Genomic DNA, 20090 nt, shown 5'->3' on the forward strand with positions numbered 1-20090 from the left:
TAATAAATGATTCAGTTAGGTTAATACCTTATCATCAAGTGTTCGATAATACCAAAAATAATGAAAAATGATACAGTTCTTAAGAACCGACTCAAGTACTTGAAAAAAAAATGCCTCGTACAAAATTTCTTTTTCATCGAGCGTGATACGCGAGAAACCAGAATCGAATGAGATGGAACACAGTTAGTGGGACAGATTTTCCTGACACGGGTAACTCTATAGCATTCGAAAGTTCTCGCTGAAAGCCTCTCGTTGAGCTATGAAACATTTTCCAGACGAGCTGGGAAGCAGCGAGAGCTTTTAGCTTCGGGTTTCCTGTGGTTTCGAAGCTCAACTTTTCATCGCGAATGAGGGACAGAGAAAGATAGAGATAGACAGAGTGGAAATGCCAGCCAAGGGTTTCTAGTTTGGATATTTGCCGTTGAAAAATGTTGTCCTATATTTGGATACGCTATTTCGAAGGGAGAGGTTTGTTTCCTGACAATCTAGATCGCTGAAATCGCTCAACCACTCCGTTTCTTTGGATTGCGAGCTTAAATGTCATTCGTGACGCGCTGTGTCTAATCTCTGGCAATTGAACGGTGTGACGCTGTGAATCGTAATGAATCTTAAGATTAAGTGGATGTACTCGATGTGGATGAAAAACATGAGAGGAGTCTTTGATGTAGACTTACATTATAATTCTATTAACGTTCAGTCATTTTTTATGTGGACATAAAGAAGAAAATGATGAAAACAGTCTCTCATGCAGACTCACATTATGAGTTTCATTAAGTTCAATAATTTCAATGTGGACATCAAGAAGAAAATTATGAGAAGAGACTCTGATGCAGACTCATATTATGAGTTTCATGTTCAATAATTTTCAGTGTGGACATCAAAAAGAGTACAATGAAAACAGTCTGTGATGCAGACTCATATTACAAGTTTCATTATGTTCAATAATTTTTAAAGTGGACGTCAAGAAGAAAATGATGAGAAGAGACTCTGATGCAGACTCATATTATGAGTTTCATGTTCAATAATTTTCAATGTGGACATCAAAAAGAGTACAATGAAAACAGTCTGTGATGCAGACTCATATTACAAGATTCATTATGTTCAATAATTTCAATGTGGACGTCAAGAAGAAAATGATGAGAAGAAACTTTGATGCAGACTCATATTATGAGTTTTGTTATGTTCAACAATTTTCAATGTGGACATCAAAAATAAGATGATAACATTTTTTGATACAGGCTCATAATTTTTATAATGTTTGACTAATTGAATGACTAATGAGTTGACTAATAGAATGACAGTGAAAAGAAAACGAGGAAAGTTTGCCTCAGACTTATGTGAGCCACGTGAAAAAAGGTTAGGTTATCATACGTAACATGGCTGACATTGTGGTACGAGGCTACATTAAATTGCAATTCGTAGTATTTTGATAAACATGTTTGATAAGGTAAAAGTTATTTGGTCGTAAGAAACCGAAATCTTAAAAGTTGAAACTCTTAAAAGAAACAAGAGAAATATTGGCTGGGTAGAACAAACTTTCTATTGACAAATACTTGCAATAAAAGTTTACTGGTTCCATCCATTGCAAGGACTCGAACAAATAGTAAATACCAGTTACTGATTGGTACCTATTTATTCGAACTCCGCCATCTCGAGGAAAAAGATGTCGTAAAGTGGATAACACAGAAGCGTAAAATTGGAGGAGCGTATTTCTCGAAGAATGCAAGAAGTTGAAACTTCGAAATTTTCAAGCATTTCAAAATATTTCATACTCGAAACACGTGTGTCAAATCGACGGTTTTTAATATGAGACTTGTCCCGTTTTCGAGAGCGTTGGTAAACTTTCCAGAAATGAAATTTCGAAGTAAACGATATACGACGCTCAACGAAGTCAAAGCAATCCGAAAGTTGAGAAGGAACTCGGGAATTTTATTTCGTGTCTCGTACGCGATTCATTCGACGCCCGTCACCTTTTTCATCCTTTTCAATCCCTGCGAGCCTGTGAAATCGATAAAAAATAAAAAGAACGAGTAGCTTGACACGGGAATCGTTTATTCCCGATGCTCGTGTAATACGCCGACGCTCTTCCAATAAAAATATTTTCTCCAAAACATGTTGGACATGTACTGAAACTGACGAGAACAAATTTCTTTTGAACGGGGCAAAATGGAAATTAATATTTCACGTTTCTTGCTGTATCGACGTCACATTTTTTAACTGACAAGATGACCGTAAACAAGATCGCTGTACATGGACAAGATGGCCGTTCATAAACAAGATGGCCGCACATGAACAAGATGACCGTACATAAACAAGATGGCCACAAAAAAACAAGTGCGACTTCATTAAATTTCGAACTCTATCGTATTGCAATGATTAAATGATTATAATTTATTGAATAAATGAATGATTTTGTAATGTGCGTCACGAGTGCGTCATGTTGTAAGCAAAAGTCTAAGTAATTACAAGCAAAGAAATAAATGCTACGCTATTAAGTTTGAGACTCAATATTGCAATGATTGAACGATTATTATTTGTTGAATAAATGAATGACTATGTAATGTGCGTCACGAGTGCGTCATGTTATAAGCAAAAGCCTAAATAATTATAAGCAAAGAAACAAATGCTACGCTATTAAGTTTGAGACTCAATATTGCAATGATTGAACGATTATTATTTGTTGAATAAATGAATGACTATGTAATGTGCGTCACAAGTGCGTCACGTTATAAGCAAAAGTCTAAGTAATTATAAGCAAAGGAACAAATGCAACGCAATTAAGTTTGAGACTCAGTATTGCAATGATTGAACGATTATTATTTGTTGAATAAATGAATGACTGTGTAATGTGCGTCACGAGTGCGTCATGTTATAAGCAAAAGCCTAAGTAATTATACGCAAAGAATCAAATGCTACGCTATTAAGTTTGAGACTCAGTGTTGCAATGATTGAACGATTATTATTTGTTGAATAAATGAATGACTGTGTAATGTGCGTCACGAGTGCGTCGTGTTATAAGCAAAAGTCTAAGTAATTATACGCAATGAAACAAATGCAACGCCATTAAGTTTGAGACTCAGTGTTGCAATGATTGAACGATTATAATTTATTGAATAAATAAATGATTATAATTTGTGGAATAAATGAATGATTATAATTTGTTGAATAAATGATTATACAAGGTGTATCAGAAATAATATTATAAGCAAAAGAGTTAAACTTGAAGACTTGCATTTATCATCGTAGCAACAGGGACGAAGCTTATACAGCCTTATATCATAAGGTTTTCGAATGACACACGGGAGTTGACCGTGTCGGGAACTTATTACGTGAGAAATGAAAAGAAATGAAAAGCGACGGAACGCAAACGGTCGACAATATCAAATTTCCATATTTAAATTTCCCACCCTTCGTTGCGTTTTTCCTATCCTCTTAGCCGCCTTTTGAGAATATTCTATGTTTTAATTAAAAACCCTCTATTCCGGAACCGTTACGAGCCTCTTCTAATTTCACCGAAGTTGAAAGAATTTTCAACGAATCCCATTAAGCGAATTTATTTCCACGCGTGTGTATTTTACCTTGGAATTTCGAGGGACTCTTAGATCGATTTTAAACTTCGTTTTCATTTAATTACGGACAATTCGAAAAACTTTCACATATTTTAAAGTTAGATTTCATCTTCTCATTTATCATTCTTTAAAGACACTTTAATTTCATTAAATTCTTAAAAATGATTTCAGAACGATTTTGTTTTTTGAACCGAGTCTCGAAAAGATATTTCCAGAAATAATTCCTGTATTGTTCGCGTAGAAATTGCTTCCGGTAAAAGGTTAAGTAATTAACTTTTTGCCGAAGCGTTCGAAACGCGCTGATCGATCGAAGAAAAATTACGAGGCTCTCCTGCGAAGAGGTCATGCCACGAAGAGGAAGAAAGTAAAAAAACGGAGATTTCTTGCTCTACTCCTTCGCAGTAAGTTAGTCGCTATCTCCTAAGACAGAGAAAAAGTTAGCGGGTTTCTCTAGTCGGATCCGTTGAGTGACATGGGCGGCCATCACGTTGACTTTCTTCGCTGGCAGATTGAACGCGTCTCGTCGACTCTAACGGCGCGGAAAACACTGAAAGATGAAATCCACGCGAAATTTGACCATCGAGAAAGAAACTCGGTGTCTCCAGATGTTATCGCGATTCGATCGAAAGATGGAGGAAATATTAAAAGATGGAGGATTCGAGGTCCCAGAATTTAAGAACATTCAGCCCTTTTCTAAACTAAAAATTGATCTGAAGAATTGATCTAAAAAATTGATGAACTAAATGGTCTCTGAAATTCTATACGCAATGACAAGTTACGTAAATGACCATTCGGATCAATGTCCGCACCCAGAATTTCGTTGAATAGTGGGCGGAGCGATTGGATGTCAATTATCGAAGCAGCGATCCAATCTCGATTCGAATAGTTATATTTAATCAACGTATCGTTAATAACGCGCAATGACAATCACGAAAAGATAATTGTAGTAGTGGATGAAACGCACCGTAACTGTCCTAATTATTTAAGAATTTGTTGAATTTACGAGGACACGTACATCCAGCCGGGTTCAGGAACGTGTACGGAATAATAGAAACCCTTTAAAACACAAATCTCTCGTCGATGAAGGTACCTCTAACACCGTAAATCTTCTACAATCTCTGGCGACCATATATCTTGAAGGAAAGCGCTCCCCTGGATTTCCTCCGCTCAAAACGGAATTTAAAACAGATCCGGTGGTAATTGTCGGAATTTTGCTCAACGATAACATTGAAAAAGGAACACCTGGTCGTCAAATTTGGAGAATTTGATTCGACGTTAAAATGCTAATGACTGTGGCACACAAATTTGGAGGACTATTTTCTCAATTTTGGAGTCAAAGTCAGACACTTTGGAGTCCTATGTCGAGTGTCGACGTCTCTTTTCTCTTGGATCTTATAAATAATTCAAATAAATAGATTGGCTCAATATATATATTTTCATTAACTTACTATTTATAATAAATGAAGAATGCATTAGTCAGATGCGCGCACTGTTACAATACACTTGATGGAGAAACTCTTTCTTGAACTATTTTATAAATAAAAGAGATGGTAGGTAAAAGAAAGTAAGGAGTGCAAAGTAATATAGTGACTCATATTATAAGCTTCATTTTGTTCAATAATTTTCAATGTGGACATCAAAAAGAGTACAATGAAAACAGTCTCTGATGCAGACTCATATTACAAGTTTCATTATGTTCAATAATTTCAATGTGGACGTCAAGAAGAAAATGATGAGAAGAGACTCTGATGCAGACTCATATTATGAGTTTCATGTTCAATAATTTTCAATGTGGACATCAAAAAGAATACAATGAAACCAGTCTGTGATGCAGACTCATATTACAAGTTTCATTATGTTCAATAATTTCAATGTGGACGTCAAGAAGAAAATGATGAGAAGAGACCTTGATGCAGACTCATATTATGAGTTTCATGTTCAATAATTTTCAATGTGGACATCAAAAAGAATACAATGAAAACAGTCTGTGATGCAGACTCATATTACAAGTTTCATTATGTTCAATAATTTCAATGTGGACATCAAGAAGAAAATGATGAGAAGAGACTCTGATGCAGACTCATATTATGAGTTTCATGTTCAATAATTTTCAATGTGGACATCAAAAAGAGTACAATGAAAACAGTCTATGATGCAGTCTCATCAAGTTTGATAATGTTGAATAATTTTTTATAAATTTTAAGATTGTAATAAAGAAGAGATTGAGACAACTAAGAAATCAGCAAGGAAGTTTCGTTATTTCGTGGAATTTTTTCAATAACGTCAAATAAAAATGAATAGGAAGGTTTCGTGTCGGAAGCACGTAAGAAAGTTGAGGATAAAAAACAATGGAGTTCCTTCTCTCGAGTCAGTGGTATTGAATAGAAAGTTTGTTACCAGCTTCTGGTAGCACAATGGGAAGATGCTCTTCTTTTTTTACAATAGAAAATAAGACGTTTTATTCAACTGCTTCGAACACGCGTCGAAAGAAGAACAGTGTTCGGGAGACACCAATAAATCTCTCGGTAATCCCGATCGATCGTGCTTGCAAAGAAAGCTCGCGTTTCCATGCAGTGGCGTGGAAACATTGAATTCTTTCCCAGCCAGTGAAAAGCGGCCACAGCAACGACACGTTTCGCCCGTGCAAGAACATCGCCATGACGTTACACAGCTGCAACAGCTTGCTCATAATACGACTTTTCCTCCGGCCTTTACATGGCACAAGAATTTCCAACAAAATTTCTCCGTTCCACCGGAAAGGCTTTTATACGCTGACTTTATAGAAACTTTGGCTATCAATTCTACGTGCGTCAATTTGCAAGTTTTACATTGTACATGAAAGCTTGTTAGTGACTTCCTAAGAACAACCTGCACCTTTTTTTTTCGCTTCCGTAATTTTTCAAGTGTCCTCCGCACGTTTTCACCAATTTTCTAGCCCTTCAACCGTTCTCTTCATTTTTCTTCGCCACGATGCATTTTTACCTTCTTATTACACTTTTTGCTTGGTTTGTCGGTTTCTTAGTCTACCGCAATTAGATAAACTTGAAATTTCAATGCTAGGAAACTACATAAATGGCAGACACAAATCGCAGATGTTAACATAACCTATAATTTTCTGAGCAGCTGCGTCATTCACAATTATTAAATGAATACACATGAAGACAAATAAAGAAAATTGAAAATTGGACACATTTTGTATTGATCATGAAGATTATAATTAAACCTAGAATTCGATTCAGATGACAATATGAGTCTGTCGCGTATGAACTGCAAGGTGCGTCACCCAGTAGGGTGTAGGTGCGTCACGAGTATGTAGAGTAAAGGATTTTAAGTTACCTCGAGTACAATTAATTTGATGCATCAATCATTAAGCAATGTTAGCTATATTAATACTTTGATATCCAGTTAAAAAGTGCACAACATTTATACATAAATCGAAGCATAAATCATTGTATGAACAAGGTGCGTCACCTTGAGGGTGAGGTGCGTCACGAGAGTGTAAAGAAAGAGGTTAAGTTTTCAGTTACCTCGAGTAATTAATTTGATGCATCAATCATTAAGCAATATTAGCTATATTGATACTTTGATTTCCAGTTAAAAAGTGCACAACATTTGTACATAAATCAAAGAATAAATCATCGTATGAACAAGGTGCGTCACCCTGCAGGGTGCAGGTGCGTCACAAGTATGTAGAGCAAAAGGTTTTACCTCGAGTACAATTAATTTGCTGCATCAAGCAATAGTTCCGCGTTAAAAAACGCAGAACATTTGTACATAAATCGAAGCATAAATCATCGCCGTAATTAAAACGCTGTAAAAAGTTCTAGGTTGCGGTTGAAGCGAACTTGTTGGCCGGTCTGAAAATTTTCCCAAGACAGACTGATTGCCTTTTACTACGCAAACCAACGTAGGAAACCAATTCTCTGCAACAGCTTGCCCATAATTTCAGCCGCGAGAGAACGTTTTCGCGAGCAATATATTCAGTACATGAACCTTAAATGGAATTTATGCTAATCAACGCGGCGCATAGCGCGAAACTGGAAACAAAGGGAAACGTTGATCGTTTCGGTAAAAAAAAAAAAAAAAACATTGACGAGAATACCAGATTCGAGCTCTCGAATCGATCGACTTTGAAAAGCACGGTTTTCAAACGCCACGGGCAAAAAAGGTTTATCGCCTGGAAATAATCCTGACAGAGATCAATTTAACGGTCGAACTAGGAGCCCTGATTCGTTCAACGATCTCCAAACAAAGAAATTTCATTTTAAATTATGTAACTCGGACGAGGAAGAGTAAATGTTTAACCGGGGGAGAATTCTTCGGGGGCTGTTAAATATAACTTCACGAAATCAATTTATGGCTTGGAGGGAAAATTTAAAAATCGGTGATGAATCTTTAAGAAAATTATCTGCAGTTCGGGGCTGTTAAATATAACCTTAAATCAGTTTACGGCTTGGAGGGAAAATTTAAATATCGGTGATGAATCTTTAAGAAAATTATCTGCAGTTTCATTTCGGTGTGGAAGTATATTTAATTAGATCTTGGATTTGCATTCTTGTATTAAGGTTATGTGAGCATTGGACTTTTGTATGGAGGTTATGTGAGTTCTTGATGTGTATAAAATATCTGGTGGGATAATAATCGAGTTATCGAGGAAGGAGAATGAGAACCGTAAAAGGATTATCCGTTGTTTGATCCAGGGCCAGTTGTCAATGCTGCTCCCATTATAGTCCCAAGTTCATCGGTATGATTGAAGCCAATGTAACGCGGCAACATACACATAACATTAGTTAAGTGATGCCTGGACGCTTACATGGACAATATAGACCCCAATTGCGTTGCTCTGTGATCGATGTTGCCGTGAGGCCGGATTGGAAAGTTTACCATGCTACAAAATTAACGTTCGAAATCTGAAAAGATCAACACGTCCCAAAAAGTAAAGATTCACCTAGCAAAAGTCTAATAAATTAACCTAGTCTAGTAAATTAAGCCAGTAAACCCAAGCGAGAACATATTTGATCGTTTCAAGCAAACTGACCCAGGGCTAGACAACTTTTCCAGGGTAGAAAAGAAATCAAGAAAGGTGCATGTTTAAACGTTAAACCCACTCGCGACTGCAAATACTGCATTCGCGAATCCACTATATCACCAGGGGCTCGCCAATCTCGCGTCACGACGGCGACGATTTAAGTAACTGTCCTATTTCCTATTCTAACTCTTTTCAAATGGTATTTTATAGTCAAGCTTTGCTAATCGGCTGCTTTGTGCGTTGCAGATAAACCTGGGATTTTCTACTTGAGCTCTTGAATGAAAAACGTTCAACGATTTCGATCAATACATTACTGAAGGTGCAATTGATTTTAAGAAATAATTCTTCGTAATTGGACTTTTCTTATTTTATTATAAAAACAATATTCAATATTTAACCTCTTTACGTGCTTTGACACACTCGTGACGCACCGCGACGCACTTACTGCTTAAATATGACCTTACTGAAATTTTTTCTTCAACTTAAAATTTAGGTACAAGTATAAGTTGCATTATCGAGGATCCTCAAATATAAAATACTCACACTTCAATTTTCTTTGTTCATTTTAATTTTATAGTCCTTAATAGTTAGTCTTGACAGAAGCATAATAGTGATGGGTATAAGTACCTCTTTTATATCTTGATACTTAAAGAAAATTTTCTAAAATTACAATTAGAAGTTCAAACATTTTTTACAAAAACAAGAATTTTGAAATCAATTTTTTATTTTATTATACAAACAATATTCAACATTTAACCTCTTCACGTGCTTTGACGCACTCGTGACGCACCACGACGCACTTACTGTTTAAATGATCTTACTGAAATTTTTTCTTCAACTTGAAATTTAGGTACAAGTATAAATTGCATTATTAAAGATCCTCAAATATAAAATACTCACACTTCAATTTTCTTTGTTCAATTTAATTTTATAGTCCTGAATAGTTAGTCTTGACAGAAGCATAGTAGTGATGGGTATAAGTACCTCTTTTATATCTTGATACTTAAAGAAAGTTTTCTAAAATTACAATTAGAAGTTCAAACATTTTTTACAAAAGCAAGGTACAATTTTGAAATCAATTTTTTTTCATTTTTACAGAAATAGAGGGTTGTACCGATGAGAGAAATGTGTTCAATTTTATGCGATGGTTCGCTCATAAGTCAAAGCGTCGCGGCGTTCCATCATATTCCTCCAATGCATAAATTTTCGGAAATCATCTCGGAAATAAGAATAATCGCTACCAAGAAGCAAACTGCGAATCTCTAAAGAATTCGCAAGATTCTTGAAGAGAAGCCCTTTACTTTCAAAGTTCCCGTACTTCGATTGCCATGTCAATCAAGCATTCCGAACTCGAAATCTGCGTTCCCAGGGAATTCAAAGCGTAATATAATCCCACGTCAATGCCTTCGAGTCTCTGAGAATCCGAGATATTTCAATATATACGACAGGATGGATTCTCGATAAATATTTTTCCGTGCAATCGTTTATGGGATGCCTTCTTGTGGCCATCGGGGAAAACTGAAGCGAGCTTCGATTAAGATAAGTTTATGGTACGTCAAATAAACAAACTGACCACTTAGGTCGATGCATAACGAGAAGGCTGAACGACTACAAGTAGAGGCCGCGTGCCAGGAACTCGTAATTGTTTTGAATTAACGATACTTTAAGCTTGGACCGTAACGCTGCGTAGACTGATTCTATGCTTGCCATCGTATGACTAATTCAGTGGAAACATTTTTCTTCTTTTATGTTCAAGTTTTTGTACTCAGAAGGTGAACAGAATGTTTAATACAACTATTTAGAAATTAGTTGTATTTATTTAGAATATTAGTTTATTTAGAATATATATTTTTTACTTAAGTCTATAGGTGTATGACGTATACAATGAAACAATAGTAATAATTAATGTTAGATAACTTCAGGGATTTATGGAACTTCTCAACTAAAAAGTTTCAAGTTGCTGTCAAAAGTAAGAGTTCTTTAAGAGTTAAATGATCTCGAGTTTTGTGAATTTTTTCTTGAATTTTATTCATTTTGTGAATTTTATGAAGTTTGAATTTGATTAATTTTAATCATTTTAGGAATTTGATGAATTTGAGGAAGATGGAATTTGATAAATTTTATGAAGTTTGAATTTGATGAACTTTATGAACTTTATGAACTTTATGAATTTTATGAATTTTATGAATTTTATGAATTTTATGAATATTTTTCATTTTATGAATTTTATGAATTTGATGAAGTTTGAATTTTATGAATATTATTTATTTTATGAATTTTATAAATTTGATGAAGTTTTAATTTTATGAATATTATTCATTTTATGAATTTTGAATTTTATGAATATTATTCAGTTAATGAATTTTATGAATTTTATGAAGTTTGAATTTTATGAATATTTTTCATTTTATGAATTTTATGAAGTTTGAATTTTATGAATATTATTTATTTTATGAATTTTATAAATTTGATGAAGTTTGAATTTTATGAATATTATTCATTTTATGAATTTTATAAATTTGATGAAGTTTGAATTTTATGAATATTATTCAGTTAATGAATTTTATGAATTTTATGAAGTTTGAATTTTATGAATATTATTCATTTTATGAATTTTATGAATTTTATGAAGTTTGAATTTTATGAATATTATTCAGTTAATGAATTTTATGAATTTTATGAAGTTTGAATTTTATGAATATTATTCACTTTATGAATTTTATGAATTTGATGAAGTTTGAATTCTATGAATATTATTCATTTTATGAATTTTATGAATTTTATTCATTTTATAAATTGGATGAAGTTTAAATTTGTTGAATTTTATGAAGTTTAAATTTGTTGAATTTTATGAAGTTTGAATCTGATGAATTTTATGAAGTTTGAATCTGATGAATTTTATACACTTTATAAGTTCTAAATTTAATTGCACCTATGAATATAAATTATCAAGTACATACATACAAGAAGTACACATCGCCTCAACATCCCAAGAACATATAAACTCGAAGCATAATTTAAGTAGACAATTAGTTGCGCTCCCCCAGAATCCCCTAATTGCCGATCTACTTTTCGCACCTATCCAAGCAATTTCTCCTAGCTGCGAATCGATTGCCTTCCGAATAAACCATTAATCATTCCAGCCTTATAAAATTCGCTCAATAGAGCCCTCGCAATTTACTTAAGTAAATAAGTCATTAATGACTGTGTACCGGAACTTTTCCATCCAGTAACACGTATCAAAGAGACGCATTTCGAAGAGGCTCGATGCGAACGTATTTTGTGCGCTGGTTTTTGTACCGTGTCCTCGATGCTCTGTTTCCAGCCGCCCTAAAGCACACACCTCGTGCTCCATATTCTAATCTCCATTCTATGGTCATTGTTTCGTACTCTGTATTTGCGAAATTTTCATAATTGCCCGACAAGATCGAATACGATTGAATAATTAAAAGAAAACTCGGGCAAATTGGAAAGTTAGATTAAACTTGTTAATATTCCGCATGAAGTTCCGCGTTTTACCAGACGAGATTCGAAGCAAACACTTTTCGATGGACTTCCAATAACGTTGCACCGACTAACCAAAGCTCCCAGAAATGAAACGAAAACAGAAATATTTCGAAGGTGACGTAAAGGAGAAAATTGAGGAGTCAAGTATCGATTATATTCGGTATCGAATTTTGGCCGAAATATCTGAACTAATGCTAGGAAATAAAATGGATATCGGCTCCATTAAGCAAAGCCGATTTTCAAAAAACCATTCATCCAGATCGATTTTTATCTGTCCGTAAAAATAAAACCGAAGTAAAGTGATTTTATTTTAATTTGATCGTCACCCGCGGAACAAAATAAACGTTCTCTCGATGTTATCGATATTGCATTTATCATGGCAACGAAAGCTGTCTTTTCGACTACCTCTATTTTTAATTCTCGCCTGTAAAACGGACTGCTACAATATTTTTTCCTGGATGGAAGAAAAAGAGCAACGGCTGTCGCGCCTTTCAAACTCGCAACAAACCGGCGGTTATCGGAATCGCATTAATCCCAAAAAACCGAGATCCGTATCTTTCGGCGATAAATTTCCTTCGGTGGAAAAAATCGTGCCGTGAAATCTTTGCGCGTTATGTTTTCGATTATAACATTTCGGAGAATGCCAGGCGCGAGAAACTCGCGCATTATTTAACGAACATCAGAATTCTCGGCTGCACAGAATTTGCAAACGCGATTTTCTACCCTTTCATGTTCCCGGACGAAAAACCGAGTCGTAATTAACGCGATGAAACGGACAGAAATAAAGCGAAACGTACAAGTTAAGCATCGAATTAGCGTTTATCAAACCGTTAAACGGCGGTAACGCGCTACGAAGGACGCAATCAAACGAGATTCAAAGAAAATTAGAAGGCTCTCAATTCTATCCGAATCAATCTCTCGTTGAAACAAACAATCGTTTCGACGAGGCATTTCGTGCAACTGTCTTAAAGTAATCACGGAAGAATCCTGGTCGACCCAGTTTACGTGACAAGAATTTAATGACGCAATTAAGGTATTCCAGGAACATCAGGCGTTTCCCAGCCCCTCTTGCAAAAAAAAGAATCGTAAAACCAACCAACCAGCAAATTCTTCGACGATTCACCTTCGAAAATCGCGGGTTGCGTGATTTTCTTGCATCGATACTCGACTGTGGTGTCGGAAACAAATTATTCGATTTGGAGCGAAATTTGCATTCTTGGAAAATAAGATCTTGTTGACTGCAGTGGAGCGGTTGTAAATTCTTTTGGGTACTATTTTTATTTCTAAACTTTAAAACTAACTTAGACTTTCAACAATGTTCTTTTGTTATATTTTATATAGTTCCCATTAATTCGACTGTGTACCGCGAGGTGAAGAATGGAGAATGATGTCCAAACCTGACCTAGATTTTTGCAAAGTTTTTCCTGTTTTGTTATATTTTTTGTAGTTATAATTAATGTGACTGTGTATAGGAAGGTGAACAAATGGAGAATGATGTCCAAACCTAACCTAAATTTTTTTAACAATTTTCGTATTTTGTTATATTTTCTGTAGTTCCAAATAATTAATGTATCTATGTACAGTTAGGGAGGTGAACAAATTTTGAAGAATGTAAATTTCATAGATATTTGATAATATTTTGTTATACTTATTTTCTATAATTTCAAATAATTAATGAGACTGTGTTCAGTTAGGGAGGTGAACAAATGGAGAATGATGTCCAAACCTAACCTAAACTCTTCCAAAAGAATTGTCATATTTTATTATATTTATTTTGTATAATTCCTAATAATTAATGCAAGTTTGTACAGTTAGAAAAATGAGCAAATTTTGAAGAATATAAATTTCATAGATATTTGATGATATTTTGTTATATTTATTTAATGTAATTTCAAATAATTAATGCAACTATGTACAGTTAGAAAAATGAACAAATTTTGAAGAATATAAATGCCATAGATATTTGATGATATTTTGTTATATTTATTTAATGTAATTTCACATTATTAATGCAACTATATACAGTTAGAAAAATCAACAAATTTTGAAGAATATAAATTCCATAGATATTTGATGATATTTTGTTATATTTATTTTCTATAATTCCAAATAATTAATGTAACTCTATACAGTTAGAAAAATGCACAAATTTAGAAGAATATAAATTCCATAGATATTTGATGATATTTTGTTAAATTTATTTTCTATAATTCCTAATAATTAATGCAACTATGTACAGTTAGAAAAATGAACAAATTTTAAAGAATATAAATTCCATAGATATTTGATAATATTTTGTTATATTTATTTTCTATAATTTCAAATAATTAATGAGACTATATACAGTTAAAAAAATGAACAAATTTTGAAAAATATAAATTCCATAGATATTTGATAATATTTTGTTATATTAATTTTCTATAATTCCAAACAATTAATTCAACTATGTACTCTTAGAAAAATGCACAAATTTTGAAGAATATAAATGTCAGTTCATAATATTTTCCTAAATTTATTTTACATAACTCAACTTCATAAATGCAAGTATTTCAAGATGAACTTCATAATAAATATATGTTACATCTGCATTAAAATTTAATAACATAGATATTACATCAGTATCTCCACACAGTTACCCCATACAAGGGTGACACAGAAAAGTGTTAACGCAATTTCAATGTACTCCATCTTCACATCCGTAAATTATGAATTTACTCCATTCATATTCCCTTGTATCTTGAAAGCACTCGATACGAGGAAAATATGACTTTAAGAGCTTTTCACGATGAATTCGAGCGCGGTTAAATTACAGCTTATATCGGTAAAGGAGCAGTGCGTTTGCGTAGCTAAAAAAACTGAGCTAGTGAGCTACAATCAATAACATTGTTCTCTTTTGCGCTGTAGAAGCTATTATTTTGAGAAAACCTTGTTACGAGACAGATTTTTAATTCTCTGAAAAATTATACTCGATGCTTTCAAATTATATACAAGAAAATTGAACTATAATTTAAAATTATACGTTACTGCTTCATAACCAATAGTTAATTTTGTAAGAATAAAATCTCACCTTATTTAGGTCGATTTTTAGTATAAATATTTTGCAAAATTATACTCGATGTTTTAAAAACTATAGTCAATAAAATTTAAGTATAATTATGGTCAGTCAATATTATAGTCAGTCAAGCTGTTTCATAAGCAATAATTTTTGTAAGAATAAAATCTCACTTCAGGTCGATTTTTAATACAAATATTCTTAAAAATTATACTCGATGTTTTAAAAACTATATCAATAAAATTTAACTATAATTATGGTCAGTCAAGCTGTTCCATAACCAAATAGATTTTATAAAATTGAACCATAATATAAAATTACAGTCACGTCGCTCCATAACCAAAAGTAAGAAAGAAATCTTACCTCGTTCAGGTCGATCTCCTCCTGCGAATTCAGCGTCGGGCACTTGAATGCCATATACGAATCGACGGAGTTGTCGGCCCGCGTGACACCGGCCAAAATCAGCATCACCAAGCACCACTTCATTGTCCGTTGTATCCTGGAACTCTTCCAAAATCCGTGTATCTTATCACTGGCAAGTGTCACTCGCGTCAGATCGATCGTTCGACATCGATCCGATCAGTTCGATCGTAGCTTGTATCGCACTTCCACTGACACAGATTTACAGAAAAATCTCGATTCAACGCGAACGTCTCGCGGCTACGATAACGGGAAACAACATGGCACGCTGTGTTCGCGACTAATATTTTCCTCTTGTGCTCCTCGCTCGAGCTGGCGCGCTTCTGGCACGCTTTAATTGAACGCCTCGCTCATCCCCGCGCTCTGTCCGATCGATGCTCCTCAACGCATCGTTCTCGATCTTCTGGACCTCGTTCTGCCTTCTCCCAGAAAGTCGATCGATCGATCTAATCTTCGGTCATCGCAAGTCAACTGCCTCTCCTGTAGATCATTGTCAGTTCTCGAAGTCGGTTCTAATATCAATCGTACAATTTTAATATCAATCGTACAGTCTTGAAGAATCGTACAGTCTTAATCAGTCGTAGTCTTAATAAATCGCACAGTTCTAATAAAAATTGTAGAGTTTGAAGAACAGGAGTCGTAATCACAAAGATGACACTGGGATCACTTGGACGTCACTGATCACCTTCCAGGGAATGATCGACCACGATCGAGGAGGCAGGGGATGCGAACGCGACGCAGTCGTAGGGCACTCTGAACCGTTCCCAGTCAGCTAGCTGGTCCTCGCTACGTCCGATCGTCGCGACGCCTCTGACGTGAATGAAGAGGGGAGCGGGGAAATAAGAACGAAGTGTACGAGCCGGAGGGATCGAGGATTAGAAACGTGATCGAGACTCGGTCAAAGAGGGAATCAATTTTCGACCGCATTCGGAGGAACGTGCTTTTCTCTCGAATTTCGAGCCAGTCGTTAGTGGTCGCCATAATGTTTTTGTTTATTGGACTTTGACTACTTTTGTCTATTTTTTGCTCTTTTTGAATGGGGAATTATACGTACAATACAACAATAAAACCAATATTGAAATATTAATATATTGTACATGTTAAACGTATATAAAAATATAGAAATATAATATAAGATACATGTGTGTGTAATTTAGGGAGAGACATTTTTGTTCATTTAAGGAAAGGCTGTTTGGGATAATTACGTATATGTTAGCTGTCATTTAACCTTTTGTACTATTCTGAGTATTGAGATACTCTTCGTGAACAATTTTAATGGAATTTTTAATAATTTGCATAGTCAATTATATGATACGAAATTAATATACTGTAACTTTGTCTGTCTGTAATATTACAGCGACGTTATGTATATCACATATGTGTAATTTAGGGAGAGATTTTTGTTCATTCAAGGAAAGATAAAATGATATATATAAGGAAAAATTACATACATGTCAGCTATCATTTAACCCCTATTCTGAATTTTTAATAATTTGCATAGTCAATAGTATGATAGTAAATTGATATACTGTAACATTGTCTGTAATATTATAGCTGCGTTATGTATATCACATATGTGTAATTTAGGAAGAGGTAATTTTTGTTCACTCAAGGAAAGATAAAATGATGTATATGAGGAAAAATTACATATATGTCAGCTATCATTTAACCCCTATTCTGAATTTTTAATAATTTGCATAGTCAATAGTATGATAGTAAATTGATATACTGTAACATTGTCTGTAATATTATAGCTGCGTTATGTAGACGCAACGCACCAATCATAGAGCAAGGTTTAACAATAGAGGGATAGTATCCCGGTTCCAATTTTAATTTGTCAAAATCATGAATGCACCGGTGAACGTCGAAACTTAGCATTGAATTCCGTGATTTAATTAGCGTGACTACAATCGCAGTTGCGTCTCGAATAATCGAATCAACCGAATTATTAATCGGACAAAGACTTGATTAAACCTCGAAGCGAATTGTTTTAATCGCACTAATCGGAAACACGGAACGTTCAAACGAGATCAATTGATTCTGAAAATATAGAAGTTGGAGTAGGAAAAAGTTTGGGAAGTTCCGTCGCAAAAAGTTTCGTTTCCTGTTTGACTGTACGATCAAAAGAATCGAAAGTTGTCTCGAAGGATTTAACTCAACCGTCTACTTCGGAAACGATACGTACATTCGTTCGTCGCGGAGGAAAAGAAAGAAAATCGAGGAGGGATAGAAGCTTGTTACAAGGAAGATCGAGGATTACGAGGAAATCGAAAAACAGAAAAAATATGGGGGAAACGATTGTCGCAGAGCTTTCTTGACTTACAGTAAACCGAAGTCGTTACTCAGAGAGTCAGAAATTAAAAGTAATTCTTCTTTAATGTCCTAATTAAGAACCAACGTGAGCCGAGGAACAATGTTTCCAGTTAAATTGAAATATAATTGCACGAAAGTACTCCGTTGACCGTTTTTAAACTCCTCTTTAATTCGCGATGGCACCTGTCCTTAAGCACTCCCAATTAACCGACTTTTACCCTGCTAACAAAAATTTTTAATATTCTGCTGGAAACCTTTAATTTTCTACCTTCCTTTCAATTTTAACTCCCAGCTATTTGTAACGATTTATTAGAAAAATAAATTAATGAAATATTACTACAAGATTTTATGTAAGACTTTGTCGAGGAGCTAAAATTAAATAACAAGATTACGGAGAGAGAGGGAACACTCGGAGTTAAGTAGACAGGAAGATAAAGAAAGCATAGCAATGCATCGAGCCAATGAAAACTTAATTCGTTCATTCAATTCGCTCGATGATTCGGTCTGCGGGTTGATAAAACTCGGCTGACGCACCCGTAGACGTTTTATCGACATTAAATTCCGAGGAGAGATACTACTTGAAGGGGAAAAAGAAATAATTGACAGGATGATTAATCGCCTCGGATGGAATTAAGAGCAACTTTATTTAATGAGCTCGTTTTTCGGATTAAACTTTTGTCTTTAAACCAATCGATAACTCATCAATCGCCTATGCAAAATTTTCAGCTCGAATTATAAAATCAACGAAAGGAATTTGATTTTGTAGCGCTTTTTTTTTTCTCTCTTTTTGCGCATAAAAGGCCGCATAATTATAGTGTACGAAGCTCAATAAATTCCCGTGAATTTCTGCCGACACAAACTGCGGAGTTTACGCAGCCGAGGTTTCGAAGTTTCACGTCATAGAACTCCGCGCAATAACAACAGCTATCTATCGACTTGATTATGTCGTGAGAAATTATCGAGCTTCTCGAGCCAGCTGAAAGAACAACATTCAATTTTCTAATAACACGAAAGATTTCCTGGGGACACAATGCGGTCTTTCGTGTATTTGAAAGCTATTTTCGAGGTGGATCTTTAGAAAATGATGTTGAGACGCCATCGCGTGGAGATGGTCACGTGACTGCCTAACTTAGCTATCTTCAGGCTGAAGGTCAACTAAAAAGAGTTTCTGTTTAATTCATAATATTGTCGCTCGATTCTGAAGTATCCTTTCAATACAGAAATATTTTGTACTTATAAAATAAATCACGGAGAACATTTTGTACGATGTTCATCGCAGTTGTGAAAATATTTTCCAGTCAATGAAATTAAGCTTGAATGAAATGGCTCTTCAATATTTCAAGATGGACTCGCGTTTGATTTTTCCAACACCGAAATATTATGTACTTATAAATTAAATCACGGAGAATATTTTGCACGAGTTATCGCAGTTGTGAAAATATTTTCGATGAGCTGTAATTTCAAGATTGATTCGCTTGACCGTAAAATTTTATAACTGACCGATTTTTTCTCTGTTAATGAATGATCACGTTGTACATCGAGTTATTACTCTGGAATGAGAATATCATTCTGAATAATTTCTCTATCCGTGCATCATAATTTGAATGATTTACACAGCGATTTGTTACAACGTTAATAAAAATTGATGCATAATTCAATCTCTGTGTGTGTATAATTGATGAACATATTTGCGTAAACAGGCAATTATTGTAATTATGAAAGGTAAAAATTGTTCATACATTAAAAGACAAGTAGTTAGATATCGATAGAGGTGGCTGTTAGAATGATTGAAAAGAAATAAATGGAATTTCTTGCTAGTGGATTAATTATAAGAAGAATATAAGCGTGACGGACATTGTTACGCTTTCGGGAAAAGGTGGAAGAAAAGAAAACCTCAAAAGAGATTTACGAATCTTATCCTCGTTGATGTAAGCCTTAGATTCTGAGGTTAGTATTATCTAATAAGGTTAGAGTCCCTTACAGCTTCCTAGAGTTCCTCTCTATCGATAAAGTTCTAATTAATGATTGAAATTAGTCATCAGTCGATTTAGCAACGAAACGGTATCAATTTCCCTTAATTTATTACGCGCAGGATTATTTACACGCGAGCAAAATCCGTTTACACTCGATTCGATTGGAATTTCATAAAACGTCGATCGACCAGGAAAAACTGATTAATTCTGTCTGGTCGATGGACGAA

The 20090-nt window shown here is 34.5% G+C and overlaps 1 protein-coding gene and 1 long non-coding RNA gene across 2 annotated transcripts in view; one reads left to right on the forward strand and one right to left on the reverse strand.

The window, feature by feature from the left end:
* LOC100883979 (uncharacterized) overlaps nucleotides 1-16380 on the reverse strand; it is a 52238-nt gene extending 35858 nt beyond the window's left edge. Inside the window, exon 1 of the mRNA XM_003700117.3 lies at nucleotides 15521-16380. Coding sequence (XP_003700165.1) covers nucleotides 15521-15643 — 123 coding nt within the window. The 5' untranslated portion in view covers nucleotides 15644-16380. The remainder of the gene's footprint in view (nucleotides 1-15520) is intronic.
* LOC143265779 (uncharacterized) lies at nucleotides 7740-9019 on the forward strand. Its single transcript, XR_013040482.1, has 4 exons — nucleotides 7740-8169; nucleotides 8270-8505; nucleotides 8599-8759; nucleotides 8845-9019. It is a non-coding gene; the product is annotated as an uncharacterized LOC143265779 (long non-coding RNA).
* Nucleotides 16381-20090: the final 3710 nt, after the last annotated feature.

Source organism: Megachile rotundata, chromosome 14, assembly GCF_050947335.1.
Source record: "Megachile rotundata isolate GNS110a chromosome 14, iyMegRotu1, whole genome shotgun sequence".
Lineage (NCBI taxonomy): Eukaryota > Metazoa > Arthropoda > Insecta > Hymenoptera > Megachilidae > Megachile > Megachile rotundata.